Source organism: Haliaeetus leucocephalus, unplaced genomic scaffold (assembly GCF_000737465.1).
Source record: "Haliaeetus leucocephalus isolate CR32 unplaced genomic scaffold, Haliaeetus_leucocephalus-4.0 Scaffold871, whole genome shotgun sequence".
Taxonomy (NCBI): domain Eukaryota; kingdom Metazoa; phylum Chordata; class Aves; order Accipitriformes; family Accipitridae; genus Haliaeetus; species Haliaeetus leucocephalus.
The window spans coordinates 3,584,972-3,610,069 of record NW_010973307.1 but is presented as its reverse complement, the minus strand read 5'-3'; the positions used below and the strand labels follow the sequence as shown (position 1 = coordinate 3,610,069).

The 25,098-nt window shown below is 38.2% G+C and overlaps 1 protein-coding gene across 3 annotated transcripts in view; it reads right to left on the bottom strand.

Annotated features, from left to right (window-relative positions):
• The window catches only part of KIF13B (kinesin family member 13B), a 129,357-nt gene that overhangs the window by 14,559 nt on the left and 89,700 nt on the right, over positions 1–25,098 (bottom strand). For all 3 annotated transcript variants that reach the window (XM_010583158.1, XM_010583159.1, XM_010583161.1), the window contains 11 exons: positions 23,525–23,624; positions 23,062–23,188; positions 21,451–21,506; positions 20,019–20,143; positions 18,723–18,899; positions 17,041–17,133; positions 15,948–16,100; positions 14,868–14,945; positions 14,163–14,216; positions 6,083–6,200; positions 4,971–5,104 (listed from right to left, as the gene is read on the bottom strand). In XM_010583158.1, coding sequence (XP_010581460.1) covers positions 4,971–5,104; positions 6,083–6,200; positions 14,163–14,216; positions 14,868–14,945; positions 15,948–16,100; positions 17,041–17,133; positions 18,723–18,899; positions 20,019–20,143; positions 21,451–21,506; positions 23,062–23,188; positions 23,525–23,624 — 1,215 coding nt within the window. The remainder of the gene's footprint in view (positions 1–4,970; positions 5,105–6,082; positions 6,201–14,162; positions 14,217–14,867; positions 14,946–15,947; positions 16,101–17,040; positions 17,134–18,722; positions 18,900–20,018; positions 20,144–21,450; positions 21,507–23,061; positions 23,189–23,524; positions 23,625–25,098) is intronic.

The window sequence follows — 25,098 nt, the reverse complement described above, 5'->3', positions numbered from 1 at the left end:
AACCATATCATTTTCTATGCAGTTAAATTACTTCATTCCTAGGTCCGGGCAGATTAGAAGGGTAATTCATAACCATTTTCAAGTTAGTTCATAAAGAAGTTTCAGCGGTTTGCTCTAAGAACTTAAAAGCCAGTTTTCCATACTCATTCTTATTAAAAACTATTTGTATGAGGATGATAGGGAAAACTGAACTCAGAAAGAAATCAAAACACTAACAACTCAGCCACAAGAAGTAGACACATATGAGCTCGGCTGGCCACAGAGGATCTGTTGAGCTATGCTGATTATAGCATCCAAATGATTCTTTATTTGAAACTCTGAAAAAAGCCTTCAAGATTTTAAAGAAGGTTCTCTGAGGCCACATTATTTACATTTGATTAAGGAATGTCAGTTCTAGCAATTATACTATGCACCATGCACATCCATGAAACTGTTATTTTTTAATGCACTGCCAGAAAAAGGCTTTTGTCTATTTAGATAGCTTTTCATTAACTGCATTTCATTATTTTTTAAGATTAATTACTACTTCTGCATCAGAAGGTGAAAGAGAAAAAAAATTAAGAGCTGCCCTTCTCCAAGTGTCACATGTCTGCATTTCTATACCACAAAACAAAAATGAATTATATTAGCACATGGAAATTCAAAGAGTTTGGTTGTTGGGTTTTTTTTGTTGTTTTGGTTTTTTTTTACGATAGCCGTGACTCAAGATCTCTCATTTAAGCCATGTGCTAACAAAAAGACATCTGAGCACCCAACAAGGCTCTCGAGTATGAAGGTGACCAAAACCCACTTACCAAATGCACTTTGGTCAGAGGAATGTGCTTTTGCCACAGCAATGTCAAAAAACAGGAACTGAAATTTAATATGTACATTTTTAATGTCAGCACCCAATGATTCCCTAAAATGTAATTACACGGGCAGTTCCTGGAGATCAACAGGGTCATAAGGTAAAGAACAGTAATTCTGCTTGGTGCACACTATGAAAGCCTCAGCATGTTAATAAAAAAGCCAAGCTTCAAGAGCATGTACGTAATATAATTAAGCACAGATAGATGAAACTCCGATTCTCCATTCACCTGCATATTTTACACAAGTATTTTCAACTTTTCCCCATCAGCAATAAGGTTTGGTAGGGCTTTAAATCTTGCACACTGCAGTACTAAGCTTTCTAAAGAATAGACTAGGAAAATAAAAAGCAATTCCAGCAATCCAAAAGAGTTTAAATTGCTGGCTTTTTTTATTTACAGACTACTGGCAATTAATTTAAAGGCATCAGATAATGGAGAAAATAGGCATTTCTAACTTAAAAGTATATAAACAGCTTCATCAGAAACCAATCTTTTAGGTACATAAACAGCTTCATCGGAAGCTGTTCTGCTAGTTACATAAAGAATCCTATTATGCCAAATTAATTCAATCTAACTAATTAGAGAGCAGGAAGTTCTTTCAATTATTTTATGTGCTGTCTGAGAAACACACTTGAATACGAGAGCAGATTTCATTAATTGCGGTTCATTATTCTCCAGATTAGTTACTAAACTTGCATCAGAAGGTCAAAGACAGCAATTTTGTTAGCTGCCACCACCTTGACTGGAATGTCTCTGCATTTTTGAAACTCAGGCAACCACTGACTATAAATAAAAATAGCACTGGGAAAGACCATTTTGTTAAGATAACTTCTGTATGTGCTTGCTTACTTTAAGGCTGATGCCAGCCTAAGCAACAGTGTCTGACTGAAATAAAAGGCTGCTAAAATAAAAAGAAGTTATTTTCAGAATGAGTGATCAGAACTCCATCTTCTGTTTACTTGCACAGAATCAGAGATTCAGTAACGCATCCACTTGGAGAGCTGCTTGGTCATGATGAACTTAACTTCAGTTATAAACTTGGAAAAAGGTTAAGTACTGCTTCCTTGGAAAGGATGCTCAAAAGCACTAAAATCAACTTAACCATAAGACCCCGCTTACAAGGCGCAACGAAACAAATCTGATGCTTTCTGCAGAGATGTACAGCCATCTAACCCTGGTAATTTAACTATAACATATTGGAGATTTAATACAACAGCTGGGCCAGCCATCTAGCTCAAGATGGTTCACCAGCATTTTTCCAGAATGGGTTTTAATGACATTAGATAATTAAGTAGTCTCAAATAATGTAACAGATATGCACTGAGAAGGGAGCTTGACAAGAACTTTGGAAATTCTCTTTCGCTGAAGTTGTTCAATGAACCAGGAGAAAGTAATAAACTGATCCACTTAGCTTTTAGGTATTTATGTTCAAAAACCTGTTATTACACAGCTGCTCGCTTGCTTTTAGCCAGGAAAGGATGATTTAGATATTTCCATTTTCTTTGTAAAGCATTCCTTTAGTAATTTCTATTCCTGAACCTAGCTCTCCCAATTGTTTATGGCAACAGAAGTCCAGCAAATCCCAGTTACGGGTCAGATTCCTTTGGAATTACAGCTGAAAAATCCTTTCGGCTTCACCTCTCCCTTATCCTTTTTGTAGTTTACCACCTACTCTCACCTTGCGCATTCATTTATGTCCCTTGCCACTGCGTATGAAAGTTTTATTCTTCCACAGAACTAAGATGTGTTGTTCCGTATTTTCCGAGACTCAGAAATACTGTTTTTTGTGTCCTCTCCATTGCGTAGTTTACTACAGTTATGCAAGAATTACTAAGCTTGCTGTCTCGCTCTGGCAGGTTAGCGATAAGGTGTTAAAGCTGATTGCCAAACACTGACCCCCATAGCAGCCCCATCGTCCACTGAGTACAATAGCCATTCATCACTGCCACCATTTAAATTCTTCTGGCCACATTTGCATCATCAGGCCATTATAAAGAAACAGCAAGAAAGATTACTAGACATAATATTTATGATCTTAAAGCCAGTCTTGCTACAACAGCACATATTTAATTTTTTTGTGCTGCACAGGAGCAGCTGTAGCTAATTCTGTAGCAGTTCCTTCAATTTTTGCTCTCTCTTCTGTGCACTGTGATTGCTAACAGGAGTGAAGAAGCCCTGTTTCCTTACTGATAGAGCTGCAAAGAATATCTATAAACCTCTCAAGCCAGTGAGGTGTATTTGTAATACAATTGACTTGTTCTATTACAAAACTAAAAGTAGAAAATAATTTCAAGATTTCATTTTAATATACAGATTCAGGGGTCATGGAAAAACTTAGGTTGCTCTCCAATGCAACCAAGCATTAAAACATCACACACTCCTGTTTATACATTAGCTTTTATTTTTTTAAAACAAAGCAGAAATAGCATTCCCTCCTATTAAAAATGTTGTGATCATGATCTGATTACTTGAGTTTTCATAGTAATCCATAATATAAAGTAAAATCTCGTAAAAAAAGAGATGTCTTTGTAGTTTAAAAACTGACTTCAAGACAAATAATGCAAGTCTGATCTTGAACAGTAGGAAGGAGTGGGAACAGGTGGTTAGACTAGAGGCAGGAAATTAGGCCTTGCTTCTAATCTCGGCTCTCATTGATTCGGTAAGAATTCAAGAAGTTGTGAAAGGCTCTCACTGCAATTGTAAAGAGCGCCTATTTGCATCTTTCGATACCCAAATACCTTTAAAGAAATCCACTGTCTTAATTTTAATCCTCTAAATTTCATAGCTGAGTAAGTTTATACAATTCCAGTCTCAACAGTAAGGCTGTTGTAAGCAAAAGACAACATGAAAATGTAAAGCATTAAATTAGATAATATACGGGGGTAAAGTTTGCTCCTTTTATTACTTTGTAGAGAATAAAACCACAAACTAAAAATATTTTAAATCTGCCTTATTTTTATTTGTGCTATGTCTGTCATAAGTTACTTTTAAAAATATTTAAGTGTTAGTGTATTTGGTTTTACTCTATTTATTTATTTAATATTTCACTGTACTTCTACAATGACAAAACAACTTCCTGTAGTCCTGGGACATTCTTGTAACAGCAAGTTTAGTTGTAGCAAACAATGGAACAGAATGTCTGGATCCAACCACAAAAAATAGTTGCTTGGGAATTTTAGGGTTTGTTTTGCTTTGTTTTGAGAAAGATATCCTTTAAAACATTTGTCTGCACACGTCAAGAGGTGAGGAAAGGCCTAAGTTAACAGGTAATGTGCTTCCAGAACTCCAGGCAAGTGAACAAGGTGATAGCAGAGTTAGCTGGATGGTTAACAAAGCACAGACAGACATAGCATAGACAAAGCATAGATTTCCACAAACTTTCACAAGTGAGATCTGGCTCCAGATTTATCTTCATAAGAGTTTGTTAAATCTTCCAGACTCACACTATAGAGGACTATTCCTTTATAAATAAACTACAGCCTCTCAAATAAAGGAGATAATATTATTTATAACGGGATTCTGTATTTCATCTGTTTTCTTTAAAAGACAGTAGCTTTTTCTAGTCTGCTTGACCATGCGTTATCTACTGCACAGAAGCCACATCTGGAGCAGGTGAAGTTTTGCAGCACAGCATCCAAAAAAAAAAAAAAAGAAAATCAAATGCTTCTCTGACATGTGGAATAGACAAAAGAATGAACAAAAGCAACTGTCCAAAGTACATAGCAGAAGAGGGTAAAGGGTGACATGAGCTGGGGTGAGGGGTGGGAGGGAATGGCATATTGAAATAACAAATTAAAAATAGAATTACATTTTCCACTTGGCAATACACAAACAACACTAAGTGCACTTCATAAATTTTACTATTGTTGCTCCAATTGGTATTACCATAAATCATGCTGGTACTGTAGTTGGCACTTCTAAAAAGCCAAGTGGACTGAGTGTATCAATAAGTTTAAACAGCTCCACTATCTCTGGACAGAACAGAGGGGAAATGCATCACAAGGCTTTACTGTGACTAAAAGCTTGGTTTGCACTGCAACAACATATAAAACAGCATTTTGCCAGCAAGTCTAACAGCACTCACCAATATTACTGCATAGCCTATTTGATTCAATTTTTTACCTGCTGTACAAGAGGAGAGGTCTGCCTGCCCTTTTTCTCATCTCTAACAGGAAAGAGAGACTTCAGCAGCTTTGGCATCTGAGGCACAAAAGACTTTACAGGATTCAGATAGGAAGCAGCAAGGCTACCAATACCTGTTGGAAAAATTAAAAAATGAGAACAGTTGTGCTTTGGGGAAAGCAAAAGGAAAAAACCAAAACCAAGCCAAAACCCCCTAAACAAATTTATTACAAAATGTTATCATTTTAGTCTAAGATGACATCTTCCAGTGCTCAAAGCATTAACCAAGGAAAAGCATTGAGTGCTTGTTCTTCCTTTGAAAGGGACATGTGTATTTGGGTAGGTCTTAATCTGTGGCCTCAGTATACAGAAAATTTTTTTCCATCACATGGTGTGAAAAAGCTTGTCATTTGCAACTGGAAACATAAAATGCTTTGTAACTTGCAGAAGCAGAAAAAAACCCCACCAATCTAGAAGCAAAATTGAAAAAGGACATCCATACAACACACAACTTTAATGACAATTACAAAACTTACTGGAAGCAGAAGATGAGAAGATTCAAGTTAAGAAACAACGTTAGGGGCATTCAACTCTCCTTACTCATGCTGCCATTTTTTCTACACTACTCCCCCTTAAGAAAACCTAGATAGACATACAAAACATCACTACTATGTACCTCTGCGCTCTCAGTTATATACTAGGCACATCAGCTGCAAAACATCCATCCAATTCCAGTGCTGCTTGTTTTCTAAAACATTAGTAGCCTTACTGTCTTTGTTGTTTTACTCAGGTAACAGCATGTTCTGAGGCCAGCTAAATTTTGGCTTTTGAAATTGAACTACTGAGATAAAGAAAACTTTAAACATGTGGCATTTGCCTCTTAGCAGAACTAGTATCAGATTTAAAGAAGAGGCTAGTTAGAGTTGCCTAGAGTCTGAGTAGCTTAGCCACAACTGCTAAATGTTCACAGAGAGAAAACTGCACAGACATTGCTCTGGAGAAGAAATTTCTCTGCATCTCTGAAAGCAGCTCAGCTTTAACTGACATTCAGAAGCTGCAGTAACTTCACGCCATTTTTGGAAAAGTTGTCTTAGCTTTAAGAAAGCCCTTACCCGGATCAGGAGAGTGGTTTTGCTGCCCAGAGCCTGGCAGAGAGGTACGAGATGGACTAATGCCTCTACTGGAATTTGTGGCACCTTGGGATACGTCTTGTTGACTCTCCCATCGGCCCTAGAGAAAAAAAAGTTTTATTTTTCAAAGTTAGCACACCAGCAAGAGTACAGCAATACTTACATACCATGCCAGCCTTCACAGCCCCTTTGCAAAATTCAGAATGCACAGAGCTGAGGAAAAACCCTTCCCCAGAGGCACTTTTAGTTGAAACACCCAGTCCTGCAAAGATAAGCACCCTCAGCATCAAGGCACAGAAAAAGTCTACTTATAGACCTTAAAGCTATAATAATTCACTCAATTATACAGCTGTTTTGGAAGTTGAGTACATTAGAACCAGGTGAAAATAACGTAGTATTGTCTGGCCCAAATTCCTAAATATGTTGTGTATCTACTCTGGAAGCAGTCATGAGTGAAGTCTGGATGTAGAGTGTCAGAGAGAAGGGATGAGGACAGACAGAGCTCTGAACAAGGAAAGAAATACAATCTTAGACCTAAAGGCTGGACCTAGGTCTAGGGTGCCTAGGGTCACAGAATGGATGAGCTGATGAGATCAAGAGGAAACAACTGTAGTACTGCAATTTTTCTAACAGCCTGGACAACAAGCTGTGGATACCAGGAGCCATGAAAAAGATTAAAGACAGGTTAGAGTTTTGACATGGTTAGTGGAGATGAAACATGATGATTTTCAGATCTGCAAGAGCCTGAGTGTAGATAAGGTAGGAAGAAACAGCAACCAAGAAGGTGGTAGGCCATCTGCCTTCCCAAGATCCCAGGATTCTCTGGCTGGGTTTTCACATGGATCCCAAGGGAGGTACACACCATTCTGAACGTGGGGTGCCATTTCTCACACTTTTACGAAGGTCCGCTGCGGTGTTGCATCTTTCATCTCAACCTTACAGGTCAGAAACTGGCTCAATGATAAAGTCTCTTGGCTAACAGAGAGAATCTCCAAGCTAGTATTTCACACCAGTGCACAAGTGTCAAGAATCTATGGGGCCAAATCATTTTTTCCTAACTCTATCATCCTGATATATAAAATTGTTTACAGATTTGTCTGCAATGGTTACACTAAGTGACTGGCCAGAGGGTGTGTCTGCTCAAAGTTTCAGCTGGATACAAGACCCCATATTGCTTCACCAAACTGAGCCCCACGTTCGGTGTGCAGAGCTGAGAGGCAGGCACTGAAATCCATGTGGTTGTCCTCCAAACTTCTGATATGGGCACACTTGCAGTGCCTGTCAAAGTGGTTCCTTTGCACTACTAAAGAGTAGACTCCAATAAAGCTATATGGTGCTAATTTACTTAATTTATAGGAGACCTTAAGGCAACTCAATATCCATTTAAGAGTCTATGGGTCAAAAGAATCTGGTCTCAAACGCTACAAGAAGTCTCAATGTGTTGCAGAAAAGTATTGTCCTGTTCAGGTAGCAGAGTGCCCTCAGGACTACACGCCTGCAAAGTTTCACCTTTCCAGAAACAGAGGTTGCAAAGACAGGATGATGCAGCCAAACAAGTCTAATCTCACTTCTGGTAGAGTTATACTAGGATTGGTACAATACCTGTACTTGTCTGGATTATATAGTATCTGTACCTGAATCTTGCTTGTTCTCTTAAAAGACATAACAGAAAGAGATGGTATAATGAACATACTAGAAAGGAATCACAAGGCACGGATAGACCTGCTACATCCCAGACCACAAGTTTCATGTATTTTTCCTGGAGGAAGAGGGGGGAAACGTGCCTTTTCAAGAAACTGCACCCTGTTGGATGCAAGGAAATAATCTGACCTTGAACAGAAAAATGATGGGCAGCTAAACTAATCTTAACTGTAACTTGAAGTCATGAATGTTTCACAAATAATAAATAAGCCAGGATAGGAGGAATAGATTTCTCCAATGGGTTGAAGGTCACACTAAGCAGCCCAGAGCAAAAATCGTTTCTATTTGGATCTATAAGTTAGTCCCACAGAAGCTCTCCTGCTTTGAATAGCAAGTAACTTGCACTTTTGCAGAGCAGCACCCGTCTTCAGACCTCTACTAGCTAACATCCATATTAGATGTAGAGACAACAGACGCTGTTTCTGTGAAGTAACATTTGGGATACCTAAAGACTAACGGATGTCTGAGTTCACTGGAGGCAGCCATCCTGAATGTCAAAACTGATATAACCCAGGCTGGGGCTAGCAGTAACACCAGGGGTTTGTTTAGTCTTGTATTTTTGAGGACTTTGGTGTTTAAGCCCTTCTTGAAAGCTTTCTGCTCTGTCGGCATGGATGATAGAGCTGTTCTACCCATACCTTAAGCCCCCAACTTAAGCATTATCTTTGACCTGCAACTCATTTATGTCTTACACACATCAAAAAGTCATGCCTATGTCTGGAAAATTCTTTCCACAAAATGCTTCTATGAAACAGTCTTTCCTATTCCACTCCCCAGAAACTCTTATTCAGGCTTTGGCAGTCTTGTGTTTCAACTAGTGCAGGTTTCTTTCTGGTGGCATTACTGCATGCAGTCTTGTCCCACTTATATCCATTCAAAATACTGCTTCAGAGACTGCTTTCTTATCCTATCATTTTGATCATTTCACACACTGCACCAGACATTGAAAGCCAGCATGGAAACAGCCAGTGACTTCAGAGTATGCTCAAACTGTCTTCCCCTTCGGGATATGAAATGTTTCCTGAAGTCTCTCTCCTTCTCTGGCTCCCACTGACGGGTTAGTTTGCAGGAGAAGAGCCAAAACATGAGAAAAGAGTTCATACACTATCCAGACAGGGAAGATATCTCAGTGTAATTCAGTATTTTTTGGATGTACCAGCTCGGGGTGCTGAAGGAATTTTTTTTAAAAACAACAACAAAAAAACCCCAAAACCAAAAAAACCCCAACTATTTGGTGGGAAGTTGTCACAAGACTCAAACAATCTTGAAATATTGTTACGTTTTCTTGCCTTCTGGTCTGATGTGCAATCAGCCTGGCAGATGTTAGCATTAGTTAAGAAAAAGAACTATGGAAGAGTGCAAGGCATCTGAAGGCTTCTTTTTTGGAGGACATAACAAAGCTTGATTAGTGTTACTTTTGGATCTTAGGACAATGATCCACTTACTAAAGACAAATGGATAAAAGGTGACATGTCTTAATAATTTTCTATCTATAAGCCAAGTCTAAGTGCTTCTGGAAACCAAAGAGACATAAGAAACAGAAAGACTATTATGGGAAAGTTTTCTAGCTTACTAGAACACTGACTCAATGCAGGTAAGGAGCAACTGAATCATTTTCTGAATCACGATTTGCTGAGTCAGAACTTCCCTTCATTGACTGTTCCTACAAAAATAATTTCAGGCAAGTATCTTGACTTTCTAGACCTGTTTGGAGAATGATGAAAAAAATTGGAGTAGGTAAGAAACAGAGCAAAACACTTTCAGAATATTTATCTTGCACAGAAAGAATGGCAATGTTCAGTGACTTTTTCCTTAGGAAAACCTTTGTTCTTAGGATCTTTAGGAAATTTTGCTTCAGCCTTGGTATTATGGATGACTGCATTTCTACATAATTTTAAATATTTTGCCAGGTTAAATAAAATGAAGGTCCTGAGAACAGAAATGTGTACTTGAGAAAAGGATTTGTCTGGCCATATACTTAGGGCGCGTTGGGTTTTTGAAAAACGCTTGCTTTGGGGAGAGTGGAAAGATCATCATTTTAGACTGAAGGACAGATTTGTTAGGGGTAATGTGAGCTTCAACTCTGAGGTGACAGCAAACCATTAAAAAGTAAGTAAATCAGGGCAACAGGTGGAGAAACATTTGCGAAAGAAAATACTGGAGACAACTGAAAGGGTCAACTGTTGTGCGAAGAATCTGCAGAGGCAAAAGGTAGTTCATGAATGATTGATTTTACTAAGCTGGATTGAAAGATAACCCATCTCAATCTCACAAAAAGAAAAAAATATAAGAATTATTAACTATATTAACTTGATGAAGTTCCCAAGTTTCACATATGCATGTTATATAGCACTCTCACATGATTGCTTTGTGCATTCACTACACTTAAAGTCTAAGCAATTGGTATTATTTAAGTGCTGTGAATCTCTATCAAGAAGGGTGGTGAGAGAAAAGAAGGAAGCTTGTAAATCATTTGCCCAGAGGAGCCATCATTTCATGAATATATTTAGTCTCTGCCAAGTGACCAAACAGAGGTCAAGTGACTTAATTTAACAAATCAAAAATAGACACCAGAAGAATGCATGTCCCTTGATGTATTTTGATATGGAGCTGTTTATGAAGTGTTTTATTTCTAGAATACCTTCTCCTTCTTCTCCTCTGCTTTCCCTTCTTTCACACATCCTCCATGAAAAACACCAGGGAATTTATTTCAGGTCAGTACTGACATGCACAAAATCTTTAGAGCAAATATGGGTGATCACTACCTAAGTCATCTGTAGGCTTTACCTGACAACAATTCTTTTCTTGAAGTTGACAGACCATTAAAAAGCTGCCACTGGGTAAAAGAAATGAATAGTTCTTGTGGTTTATTATTTTAGCAGTTCAGAAAAGGCTTAGGAAAAAGTGACCATGTAGCACTTACATATAAGCATTCAGCTGGGACAAAAGGCACTTGTTCTCGTGAACAGCAAGATTATTCAAATTGATCTACACGGTACCAATTTGGTGAAAAAACTCTGGTTCCCAGTAAAACCTGACAAAAAACCTTTCCCTGCAAAACTTAACAGTGGCACAATCTTGTCTTACTTGGCTTTTGGATACAAGGCTTTTGAGCTACAAACTACTGGACCTTGGGAAAGGAAGGATGACTGTCAAAGATAGAATGGCTATTGTGCAAAGTTATTTTAAGAACAACTCATGAAATTTTTAATCAGTATGTGATTATAGTCTATAGAAGACCAGTAAAACAAGTCAGAGGTCCCTTCCATTCTTTGTGCATCTGATTCATCCAGTTTAAGTCAACTGAATTTTAAACTTCCAACACAAGCCCCCTGAAACGTAAAAAATCCAGCTCCATATCTTACATCACTACTAAGAACTCTATACTCCTGCATTACCTGGCATGTGCTGATGTGCAAGGTGAAATAAAATTAATCTCATTCTCCCATAATGGTATCTGTAGTGATAACAGGAGTAAAAATTGGCTTTTTCTCATTTAAGCAAGCAGGTGTAACTTAGAGGAGAGACCAAATGCAGTCCTGTTAACCTAATATGAAACATCCATAAGACTGTCTTCTGAAGTAAATATTTCACATGAATGCATATCTCAGTGTGAGAGATATCACGCTCTTTGACAGCTCTCTGTGGTGTCAGTACACAGAGATATTCTTTAACATTTTTTCAAAATGTGCGAAACCCACACCTCTGCTCCAGTCCTGGAGGAGGGCTTTTCAAGCTCTTCATGGGGGTGTGACCACCCATCCATGTTTGTAGTAGCAAAGATTCAACTATGGCTGCAAGATGAATCCAGGTCCTAATTCGGGAAACTTCTGATCTGCCTGATTTTGTTGCACCACTACCATCTTTACTTCTTATTGTAACCTGTTTAATATTCTTGTTTACAGGGGAACGAGTCCTGGCTATTCATAGTGCTGAAGAATGAAGCAGTGCCCACATTCATAACTTGACCAATATGAATGATGCTTTACATAGAGGAATGAGACTCAAGAGCCCTTTCCACAAAGCTAAAAATCCATGGTAAAGATAGCAGGAATGCAAGGAATAATAATGTTAAAATTAGAGAGAAAAATGAAGTAATAGAATAAAAGTCAAGGAGAGGAATATTCTCAAATCTGTTGAGAGCTTCCACTAATACTGAAGTATGCAGGCTTAACAGATTAGTTTTGCACCCAGTTCAGGATGCCGTTACTATCCTGTGACGGATGTTTCTTATGATATAATAAACCACTTGTTTGAGATTAGCTTATTATAGTCACTTGTAAACAAAACCAAATTCCTGGTAAAATAACAATTTATGACTGCTGGAGAAGAGTTCTTTTTCACTAAATTTCTCTGCAAGTGACAAAGACTCTAACTTAGCTGAAACTCCGCCTATCAAGCCATTCTCAGATCCTTTCTGCTAAGATAGAGAGGACTGATATCACCAGTGTGCTTTATGATGCTTGTGTGCTATAGGAATATTTAAGAATTTGTTTAACATTTCATTGTGATTACAAAAGCTTTTGTTCATCTCCCTATGGAAACTGAACCAGAGATCCATTTGAAACCAGAAATTTCTAACAGGGGCATTTGCACCCCCCACGTCCCGAGTAACAAGTGCCTTGAAATGAAGCAATGCTGCAAGCAAGAAGGTAAACTACACAATCTCAGCTCCATGTTACAGTAGTACAGTGTGTTTGTCAGCGGCTACATCAACCATGGTAAAGAGCTGCGAAACCCCAAGCAAACCACTACCAATTAACTCTGGTTAACCAAAGCTTGGTACAACTAAGGGCACAAACCATCACTCCTCTGAGAGTTTTAACATGATACTAAGGATAAACATGTTTTCCATTGGCCCAGTATTAATTTAAAATCATTCTTTCATAGAAATCAAGAGTTGTTAACACTGAACTATCTGAAGCCATAAAGCCTGAGAAAGATTTGGAAGAAACTCTCAACTTTTCTCTCATCTCCAGGCTAATGTACATATGACTGGCATATATTTGCTTGCTTTCATGTCTGTTTTTGGTTTTTTTGTTTGTTTGTTTGTTTTTTTCTGAGATGGGGCCATTTCTGAAATAACTTCACCCTGTCCAAAGAACTGTGAGAAATGGCATTAAATAGCTATAGCTCTGTAACAAACCATAATATGCACCCAAGAAGGAAAAACTTCTCTCATTTGTACCAGTTTCACACTGCATTAATGACAGGCTTTTCAATGGAAAAACACATTTGCTGTGTACTATGCAAATGAGACACCACCAGCAGCATCTTCAAAGCAGGAAGTAAAGCGTGTAAGTGAGCAAAATAAACTTTATAATGAGATAAAATTATTATCCCACTCATTAGGTGGACCTAATGCATTACCTCTGCTGGGACCTTTGGACTCTGAAACATGCAATGAGAGAAATCATTGAGGGGAAGGGAGGAGAAAAACAGAAATCATTAAGAACTCTGGTATTTAATTTTTGCTTTAAAAACCTACAATATTGAAACATCCCACAGTTCTCTCCAAACAGAAGTTGCTATAAGCACTTTATCACCTGCACATATTTTAGCATTCTCTACACGGAACAGATGTAGCAGATTTAGCAACCAATGCTAGAGCACTACATCAAAATTCTATTATTCCGTGCAACTGCATTACGCATTAAAATGCCTTGTCATCACTAGATACTCCCTTTTAAAATGACTACACGGTCACTGGGCAGAATATCTATCAGGAGAAAACCCTTCAGTTTATCTAGGACTTGGAAAATAAGTTTAAATTTAATCTTTCACTTTTAAAATAAATACTTTTGATCTATACTGTTGTTTTTACAGAGTGTAATGGGCTGAATGATCACCCACCACAAGATTAAGGCTGCTGGCTTCCCTCTGAAGGTCAGAGACTCTCTTCATAGGCCTCTATTCTGTCCTAGAGGTGAACTTGAACTTACATATGAACCCAGATTTGTCCCTTACCCAGAAGGTTTGCATCCACCCAGGTGAAAGCTTTGGAAGAGCTCTGAAGCTTGACAATGAGAAAACTTCCCGTGATGACAAATGCACTCCTGTGTGTTGGACAGCTATGTTTAATCTCGTCTGCTCAACTCAGGTCTGCCATTGTACATCCCACAGCGGTTGGCAGCAGTGCTGTGTGACTGACAAAGGCCTGGGAACTTTCACAGAGAGGTCTAGTGTAGCACATCCAAAGCTAGTTATGTCCTAGGAACAGTCCCAAGGATACAAGGAGCACATAGGTGTGCCCCATCTTTTACAGGTGTTTCCCACTTCTGCTGCTGTAACTGGTATAGTGTAGCCCCTGTAGCTGCCTTTTTTCTACAGAAGATTTCCCAGGAGACCTTCAGATACTTACCCGGTTACTGCTTAGGTTATAAGGGGGTGCTAAATCTTGGCGGCTTCCAGAAAGCTGAAATAGTTAAGACAAGCAGAATTATTTCTTAACAAAAACTTAAACAACTGATAAATATGCCTCTTGACAAACACAAGGAAAGGTGAAAATAAATAGTTTTGCGGTTAAAGCAGAACTGAAATCCAAGAGATGAAAGGTAAAATCCCGATTATTTACCTGGAAAGAGCCAGAATTTGACAAGTTTGATTACCAGCTCTATCAAAGGATTTCTTTCCAAATTTTGGACAATAGAAGTCTCATCTTTCTTACGCACAACACTGTTAAAAAGTTTAAGTTCAGTAAATACTTGTAACTTGCTTTCAAATCTTCTAAAGAAAAAAGAATCTTCAACTTGATAGCTAAATGAAAAAACCTCCAGAGTTCAGAAAAAAAAATGCAGAAGGTTCTTTTTATGTTGCTTTTTCAAATAGTCTGGATTTATGGGGGTGCTTTCAAGCATTCTAGCCTGTATGATGAAAGCATGGATATGTGCAGATTTTGTCTCCTCTTCGCAATTTACATGCTTACAAATAGCACAGACAAACAGAAGGGTCAAACTGCAGGAAATTTATTGCTATGCTCCATGACTCTGGCATCATAGGGATCTGTAGCTGAAAGACTGGACTTGCTGCCCTCAATATACTGCAGATGCCAGCATGGAATACTCACCCGGTTCACATTGGGAGAGCTCAGGCTCCTGCGGCAGAGTTTTCCTTTTCCCATTAGCTGCTCTTTTACAGCAACTTCCTGCCAATCACAGAGAAGCAAAACAAAGAAAATATACCTGTTTTGCAAGAATCCAAGCTCCAGTCATCCCAGGATAGTTTTGTCTGTACAAGAAAAATGTTTCTAAACAGCCTTATGGCACAGGCTCCTGTCTGTAAAGTCTACTGTAATCTAAAGCTTGCATGTAACGTGGCTAGAAGTGTTAAGAGTGGATAAACTTCAACATCTAGTATATTGCTGATTGGCACATGTAGGATTTTATAGCTAGTTCTGATTCTAGGAGATGACTGTTACAGAAGTGAAGACTAAGACTGCCTTTCCTAGCTGAGGTCCTATTTTAATCCTTTAAACTAATTATATATGACAGGGAACTTGCTTTCAATACTTAGACTGCATCACACTTCACCATTAATTTATAGTGGACAGGCAGATCCTCTGGCTTGTTTTGCATAAGTTTCTTTCGTGCTTGCATAATTTATATCCAGAAGAACAATTTTCAATAAATGTTTCTCTCTCCTGTATTTTTCCTGGTAAACAGATCAAGTTACAGTACTTAAGATTAACCCAATCAATGTCTTATTTATTGACAGAACGGGTTTGGTTACTTCAACGTAGAATATGGGAAAAATGACAAGAATTCTACTAGTAACTTCAGAACCCATTACTAAAGCCCAGGCTTCAGAAAGGAAAAGCTAATGCCACACAACTACTTTTTCTGAACCATAATTAGCATTGCATGGTCTTAAAAACAAACAAAGGATCCCATAATAGTGCATTTAACATAAAGCTCCCAGTCCCGTCCATCCATATTGCAGGTAGTTGAGTGAGAACATCTCTGTAAAGAGAGCTACATTTGCTTCTTTGGATGTTTGCCACACACACACTTTGTAAGGCTGAGGTATGCACTGAAGCGGTGTTTTTGGTTTGTTAGCCATTGTATGCACTTATGAGAACATTTGCATTGCCCTACAGTGTTCTCAGTAAGCATATTCTCTGCTGTCTGCTACAGCCTTAAAAACAGACCTGGCGCAGACGATCCAAGGTGAGAATGTTCTCCACAGCCAGCACACTCCGCAAGTACTTCTCAATATAGGCTTCAGAGTCAGCTGAAGCTGCATCTTCAACATTTGCTGCCATTCTCGCTAGTGCCTCCCGCTCTTCAGCTCCTTGAGCATCCTAGGAAGACAAAAAGAAATGACAACCTTTTAAAATAAAATAAAAATCTCCCACATCAGTCCTGAAAAAAATGCATTTTTAAAACATGCAGGACAGATTCAACATTGTTTTCCCTTAAGCTCAGGGCAGATTCAGATGTCTTGTAACAAGGCTTATATTTAGAAATCTCCAACACTGAAAGAATTTGTGCCATGCCAACTGCATCGGTGCGCCTACCACTGTCACAGACATCTCAAGCTATATGTGGTTATTGTTCTTTTGGTTTTTTGGTTTTGAGAGTCTACAGTGAGAGACAGACATTGACTAGCAAAAGGGCTGCATTCAGATATTTTGTAATTGATAACACATTCAGGGCATTATCTATCCTGTGAGGAAAACAAAATTTCAAGTGACTTGCAAGGAAAAAATAGAACATTGCTTGAGAAACATTTCAACGCAGAGTGCTAAATACAGCAGAACATAAAAGACAGAATCAGGCAGCAATCAGACTTTTGGCTCTTCATGTGTTAATGTTTTTACAAGTGCTCTGATAGAGCATCTGTTTGGAAGGAAAGGATTATCATCTAACTAGGAACATGCTCAGGAATCAAGAGTTGCATAAAGACATTACTTAAAAAATGCCAAGTTGTTATTTTTTACATATTCTCATGCTCCCTACATTAGGCACTTCACCTACCCATCTTTATTCTCCTTTTTCTCTCTCTTTAAAATGTTTCTTCAAGGACCTGAGCAAATAGATGCTCACTCAACAAAATACATTGTGACCCTGGTAAGACATAGGTTGCTGCTAAGTCACAGCATGTAAAGGAATATGCTTAATCTTTTATAAGAACCATAGTTTATGCTTGCAGCAGCAAGAGCTAACATGCTCAAAATAAGGGAAAAATCAAGGAAGTTAGAGACTCTTAGCCAATTTCAGATACTCCGATTTCTTATTCACCTCTGGAATATTTGAGACTATCTCAAAAGTGACACCACAGCCAGGAATGGAACTTCGGTGAGACATTCTTCGGAGGAAACTCTGTGCAAAACCCTGTAGGGAGGCAAAAAAAAGGAAAATATTTCTTGCTTTAAGGAAAACATGGTTTAACATATTTCAACTGAAGTAAATACAGTTTACAAAGAAAGAAGTCTACGCCCAGGAGACTAGCCAATAAATATATAAGAGTCAAAGATTTTAACTTGGGAGACAAATCATTTGCTTGTCTGTATTTCAGATACAGAGAAAGTATTAAAATTCCTTCATTGCAAGGTGACTGCTTAACCAGCACACAAATCATTTGCTAGGTCTAGAAGTAGGGTGGGGTTTTTTTGGTAGAGCCCTAGGTGACTTGTCTTGAATATTGACAAGTACAGGCATTACATTCTTGACCAAAGAGATCGTTATGAAGAATGATTTAAGGGGGCATGGTCATTGTTTATGCTGACTTGGCGCCTTGCAGGGTTAAGAACTGGACTGTTGAATTAATGCAGAGATGAGTCATTCAAAGATGCTGCTGAGACGAACACCAGGGAAAGGTTATTGACGAGGATTTTTAGAAACCTAGCAAGAAAGCCAAAAATTCTGTGTCGAATAAAAGTAAAAAACATCATTGACTAAATCTGTAGAAAACACAGTTGATGAAGACTTAACACAATTGTAATTATTGGCATGCTCAATTTATCTATTGAACACACTCTTCCATTCTATACAACAAGAAATTCACTGTTCTGTTTCTGAGAAAAAGCTTTTGCCTGATCAAAGCACCAAGAACTGTAGTTCTTCTATTTCTAGCACTAAAAGCAGTTTAGAGTTGTCTACAGGGTTTCTGGGTGTGACCACACCTCTTCTGCTCTTGCTTCAGATCTTAACTACAGATGTGCAAACAGAATAACAATTCAGGCTTTCTGCTTTGTCATTATCACTGCTAGGGGAAGCTGGATTCTGAGACAACGCTGAACAAACTCTTCCTCACCATTTTTCTCAAGAATTAAATATTTTTCAGGACATGATTCTGCAAATGGAATGACAACCTTCTGCTTTCCATTTATCAAACATCCTGCTTTCACCTACACATTATCGTAAAAGCACAAGCCAATTGGAAAACATAAAAGACCAAGAGTGATTAACTTTGACAAATTACACAAGGAGACCTCTGCTTCAACTACTGCTAGTTTATCTCTAAAGATCTGGATGCATAAATAAAAATGGTTAGCAGTAACGTATGAACATACTATAGGAGTAGGGAAACACACAAGTTTCTTCTGATGCACAGTTTTTGCAAAACATGAACTCCAAGCTCATGAGAAGTTAACTCTTTCTACTTTCTCCAGTGATTGGGGATAAAACACTCAGTAGTTAATACAAGTAATACCAAATCTCTCGTACTTAGATGCCATTCAGCCTTTAAATAAAAGCTGCATTATCATCCACAATATACAAGATACTATGAAAATTACTTGGCAGCTTAAAGTCTCAATGCATGCCATTGATATGGTGCTTCCATTCAGGCAGAGATGAAGGTAGATACAAGAAAATAAGAGTCATAGCAGCAGCACACTGCACATATCACAGCCTTCCCCTCTTCAAGCAATAGTAAACATGGGGCAGAGTGAAAGTGTGGAGGATTATAAAAGGTATACCTGTCTGCCATACACATTAACACAAATGCGCTTGCGTAACACTAATTGCATTTCTGCAGGATGGCTGAGCTGGACAGTGGCTCTCACAATAAGGTAAACTCTTTCATCTGCTGCTGTTCCTTTACTGAGCTGGATACAGTCGTGGACTGTGGAATCCCATGAGGCTTCTGCTTTCACCTGCAAAGGAAAAAAAATGTATCCTCTAATAAGCATAATTAGGTGTATAATTAACTGTAATTAATTAAGCATAATTAACAAAAATACATAATACATAAATTTTGAGAGTCAGCTTCTCCATTTCACTCCCTATGAAGAAAAATCCCTGTGCTTTAGAAGAGGCCATTTAAAAATCAAGATCAGTTTGCCAAATGAAGACATTGGGATTAAAAATGCCAACTTGCTCAAACTCTGGAACATTTCCTCTTGAAAAAAAGATCTTTGAATACGCAGGATCATTGCAAATAAATTATAAAATATGCAGAACTACAGGACCATTTGGCCTAATTTATTGAGAGAAACCAGAGAGCAACAGAGATTGCAGTGAAAATCTTCCATCACACCACATAAACTCTCCTGTCTGTATTTGAGAAATAACTGTGCTGAAATATTTCTAGCAATACAGCAAAAGCTGGAATTTCTCTTGAATGTTAAAATATAAGTATTACTGAAGACTTAAATGGTTTATCTTCAAGCCATAAGAAAAACAGCCTGGTAGCCGTCTTTCCAGGCTTTAAAAACAAAACAGAACAAAAAAACCTACCAAAACAATCAGGAATAAAGCTCCTCTAAAAATACAAAAGGAAATAAGTTTCAGAGCAAGGAGCAAAATTTTAAGTTAAAAAAATAAATCAGAGATTCTAAACCTAATAGCAAAAGTTATAAACCAACAATTATAAAGTTGTAAAACTATGAGCTATGTGGCAAACTGGAGTATAATGAACATAACAATGCAGAGGTAAATATGTTAATTGTAGCAACAGTTAGGATTGTTTGGTTTTTCAGCTGGGGGCTTTCATACTCTAATTTGCTCAGGGGTTTTCTTAAACATGAACTTAGAACCTCAAGCTTTTGTAATGCTTGGATTTAGATGAAGGAAGATCCTTGAGTTTTATTATTTTTCAAATCATGGTTATACTCCTAGCAAATGTTCCTTGAAAACACAAAGTCAGTCATATAAGAAACAAGTGTTGTATCCTTTGTATGCCATCTTTGATGCATTATTTTCACATCTGAATATATAAAAAGAACAATTAAAAGAATCCTAAACTAACTAAACTGGTCTGCATCTCTGCTTACCTCACTATCATGATGCTTCACAATCTGCAGTTCAAAGAATTCCTCCTCCTCTTCTGCAACAAGAGTAGCATCCCACCCACCCGCTTCTGGGTCATCAAGGTTATCCTGGGAACTGAAGTCATCAGCTAGAAAGAAAAGTGAATACAGAAGGTGAGGAGACGCAAAGCAATTATCCTTTTTAAAAACATCCAGCAAGTCATGAATTCACATTTTCATCACTAACTCCCCAGCTTGGCTACTTACACCCTACCTACAAAAGAAAAACTCCCTGCATTGTTCCACTTCAAAAAGAATCCCATTTCTATACAGAAAACATGCACAAAAATTTGGGTAACACAGACTCAAGCGTGCCTTATAAAGTCCTCTATTGTGTGGGAATGTCCCCCAGTTATAAACATCCCCTCCCTGCCCACAGGTGTATTTTCAGCACTACTGCTCAATCATACTAAGTACATTGCTCATTTGGTATTAGTTAGGTAGTGTGGTGGGTTTTTTTAAATAAAGATAAGCTGCTGGTTGAACAAGTAAAAATACAGTACGTTCAGATCATGATTAAACAAACCCTTAATCTGGTTTTTGAGAAGAAGCTCAAACTGTTCTGGCTCGAGTCCCTCACCATGAATGAATTATTAACTAGCTCCTCTCTGAAGCCATTTGATATCCGTGTGCTTTTTGAGGTGAACAAACCATAAATTTAAACAGCATTGCAGCAAAGACCTCCTCACAACAGGCAGAATGCCACCTCCCCACCCTCACCTGATGCTTCTAATACAAGTGTTAACCCTCTTTTAAACATCTTAACAAGGATTTGTTCAACTGATTAGGAACTGTTGGCTCCCTGGACTACTCAGGGGTTGCCACTTTCTTGGCTACAATCTCCCATCTTTGGTAGAAGTATCTGACAAATACATTGTTCAAACTGGATCTTGTATTTGGATGTATTGAAACATACATTGTTTAAAGAAACACTTATAATCACACTCTGTAAAACTAACTTGAGCTTATCATGCCTTTTTTTTTTTTTGATATGCAGATGTTATTACCAGTGACCTCATGTTTTCTTCTAAGTCATCAGAAAAGAAATGATAGGATATAGCATCAATGCCATATCCTTGTGAGACCTCAGAAAGAACATTCCCCACAGTAATTTTTTCTTTACATTGGCTTTGCTGCTCACTCCCTTAGGTGTACTCATTTTACTTATTAAATATCTGCAAAATATTTGGATTATTAAAACTTATGGTTCCTTCCATATATAATGCTGTATATTTTGAAACATTAAAGAGTATGTTTCAGTGAAAAATGTGCACTCTCAAATTAATCTACCTGCCATTCCAGGCCTTTCTTCATTTTATTAGCTTGCTTAAATTCTATAATGTCATTGGTTGTACAAAATTTGTTTCAAAGTACTGTCATTTTAAGAAACACTTACCATTCAAGTCAAGGAAAATAACAGGAATGTGAGTTTCCATACCAGGCACAGGAGTCCTACAATGTAAGACAGAGACAATAGCGGCATTTAAACTAACGCAGATTTACCTAGCACACGTACCTTATGATACAAGCCCATAGTACATTACATTCAGTACAACTGTAATTTTAAGCCAGACCATTGATAACCTTGTCAAACAGATTTATTTTAATTTACTGTTGCAGATTCTGAGACTCAACTAGATTGGTATTTCTTTTATACCAGCTCTCTTAGAAGTATTATATTCTTCAGCCTCTGCTTTTAGAAATGTTTTCTCCCTCTCAAATGCTAATAGCAAAATTTAAGTTTATTTACTCTGACACACACATTTATTGAATGCAAATCCCTCTGCATTAGTGATGGAAGTGAAGACAGCAGAGTGAGAATCAGAAAATCCCATGTCAAAGTTTTTAAACTAACATTGATGCTGCCACACTACACAGTTATTACTCTTTCTTACAAAACACACATGCTTAAGAGTCAAAGCTGCCATTTAAGGCATCTTTCATATCATGGAAGAAAGGGTAACATAGGTGGTGTTTTATTTGTTTTTAAAATGAAATATTACATGGCCTACCACTTCTAAGCTATACAACATTAATAAGGAACTAAAAAGGTGACAGGAAGCACAAAAGACTTTAAGACTCCTTGTTGCAATCTTAGCTGTAAAAAGGGCTGTAGCCATCCCATGATGAACTTGGACTTGATGAATTTTATGGTGAACAAGAGCAAGCTGGAGTCTTAAGTAACATATAAGGTGCTTGAATCATACTGAACATTTCCTCTGGTGCAAATGTGTTCAAAACGGATTCTTCCTCAAGTAGGTTTCCTGCAGCTCTCCTGTTTTCAAACCTAGTCAAACACTTTGATGTGAAAGTTGACGGGCTTCCAACAAGCATTTGCCATTTTTATGTTTCAGAAGTACTAGCTTTAACAAACTTCAGCTTAAAATCCATGACACTCAATTCCATCAATAAATACTGTTAAAGGTTTGCTCAGAAAAAAATTTCAGAAAGTCGAAAGCAACTGAAGACAAGAGGTTTGAAGTGAAACAACCTTGCTTCCTTATCTGCAGTTGTTACTCACAGCTGCTACAGTACGGCAATCTCCGTCTAGTGTAGTTTACTATTTTTAATGTTTAGAAAATTACATGGAACACTTGCTGGCTAAACAGACTTTGCGCTCCAACCAGAAGCGCAACAAAATGCTCCTGTAGATGCAGTTTTATTATGATGGAGCAGCCTTTTAAGTGAATGAACTAGGTAATTAACATATTGGCTAATTTTTTTAAATGGTAAGTGCAGTGGTAATAAATATTGATTCTGTTTTTTCAGAAGGTCATAATTACACTCTGATCAATAATAGTATCGTTTATGAAATAGCATTTCTGGATTTCAGATATACAGCCTTATAAAATAATGTAAGCAAGGGGCCTAATTTTAACAACTTTGCTCATACAGTGTGTACAGAGGCCAGATTAAGGAAAGCAAAAAAATGGCAACAATCCAAGCCAGGAACAGACCATGCATCATTTTTACATTCGTTCTTGCATATGGCAATGTATGTTCATACCATTCTGCTGGAGCTCCAGGGATCCCACTGCCAGCAGAAGGAACCATTACAGCATTCCTTTCTTCAGTGAGTGTTAGCCTCATCTCTAAAAGCTGTGCCTCCCGATCTGCATCATCTTCTGTTTTATCTGGAGAAGCAGGACGTCAGTCAGGACAACAGAGAGCATTTCTTACTCAGTGCCTTTATCATGGGTTGATGTTCTTATACCATCCGTAACAGAATAAACCCCACTCTGCTCAGAAATTCAGCACACGAAGAAGAAACGCACAGTGTACAAGAACAATGAACAACTTTATATAGGTTTCTCTAACTTTAGTTTCACTGAAAGCAAATTACTGGTGAGTTCAGAGATTCAACTCTCCATTAACTTCTTTTCTAAATTTTACAATATATTAAGATAAAAAGTGTGTGAACATGTCTCTCAACCTACCACTACTGTTACCTTTAATAGCATTTTGCTTACCAGGCTTCCCAACAAGTTTTTGCAATTGCTGATCAAGATACTCCTGACGCCTTGTTAAGGCACACAGCCATTTCCGACGCAGCCTTTCCAAATCCCTATCCTGTAAAGGGGAAATTAGTTGTGTTAAATATTGACCCAGGAAAGCCAAGGTTTCCTATTTGTGGCTTACACATTTCCTCAACCCTTCTGCTCATCCTGTACCCAAGAAGCAGATAAGAAAGACAGAGTAGACATCCAATGAATCACTTAGCTCTTCTCTTACTTTCTTTTGCATAGGACAACTTAAACAGAAACATAGAATAGTTGAGGCTGGAAGAGACCTCTGGAGATTGTCTAGTCCAACCCTGCTCTGTGCCTAAAGCAGGGTCAACCACAGCATCTTGCTCAGGCCTGTGTCCAGTTGGGATTTCAGTATCTCCAAGGATGGAAACCCCACAGCCTCTTCAGGGAGCTGTTCCAGTGTTCGACCAACACCATGGTTTTAAAAAAAAAAAAAAAAAAAGCTTCTTTTGTGGAGTGGAGACTCATTGCCTCTTGTCCATTCACTGGATACCACTGAAAAGAGCCTGGCTCTGCCTTCTTTACCCCTTCCCATTCACATACCTTGACAAGATCCCACCTGAGCCTTTTCTTCTCCTCAAGGCTAAACAACCCCAGTTCTCTTAGCCTTTTTTCACAGGTCCAAACCCTTAACATTCCACATCTTATCTGAAGTATTTTTGCTTGCCAGCCTGAGGCATCTCTTTCCCTAGCTGTTATTCTGTACTACCCAGCTGAACAAACTTCAGTTTACACATCATCTTTGTCCCCAAACTAGCCTAGAACTCACTAGCCACTACTTTGTGGCAAAGCTGGAAACCCCAGTCCTTATCCATGACTTACCATTCACACTCGGTGTTTAGCAGCCTCATATTAGGAATCCATCCCTGCCTCGCATCATGCCAGTGTCCCTAGTAATGGCATTTGCAACTGAGCCTTTTAAAATATTTTTTCGTAAGTGCTCATGTCCTTCAAAAAAACCACCTCAGTATCCTTAAGAACATTCAATTCATTTGTCTCTGGTGTAGAAATGCTCAGAAATGATGAATGATACTCTACATGCAGCATGTTGGGTGCCACAAAGATGAGCTATCAGCTCTGGGATGCCTTCAGGCAAGCCTCTTTTACGGCACCAGCAGTTCAGATTCATTTCACATCAAACTATAACAAATACTTTGTCAAGAAAAATGGGTAGATGCGAGACTATAAACTACAGTTGTATTACTCACCCGCAGACCCCTACAAGCATGCCGGAATCTGTCAGAGAGCATTAAACCTAAATCTCTGGTTGCTCACGTTATACAAAGTTGAGATCTATAATGACGATGATGTCCTTTTGTTAAAGTTATTCACAAAAAGATGAAAAATATATCACAGATATTGTACCTCATCAGTTCCCCTTTAAGGTTCATGTTACTGTGACATTATATACAAAAAAATAGTGTGCTGATTTCAGTAGTTTTATCACTGCTGTCTTAGGGCTCCAGGAATAGAAACCCCATTGCTTGCCCAAGGGTTGATTACTGTGTGGTATA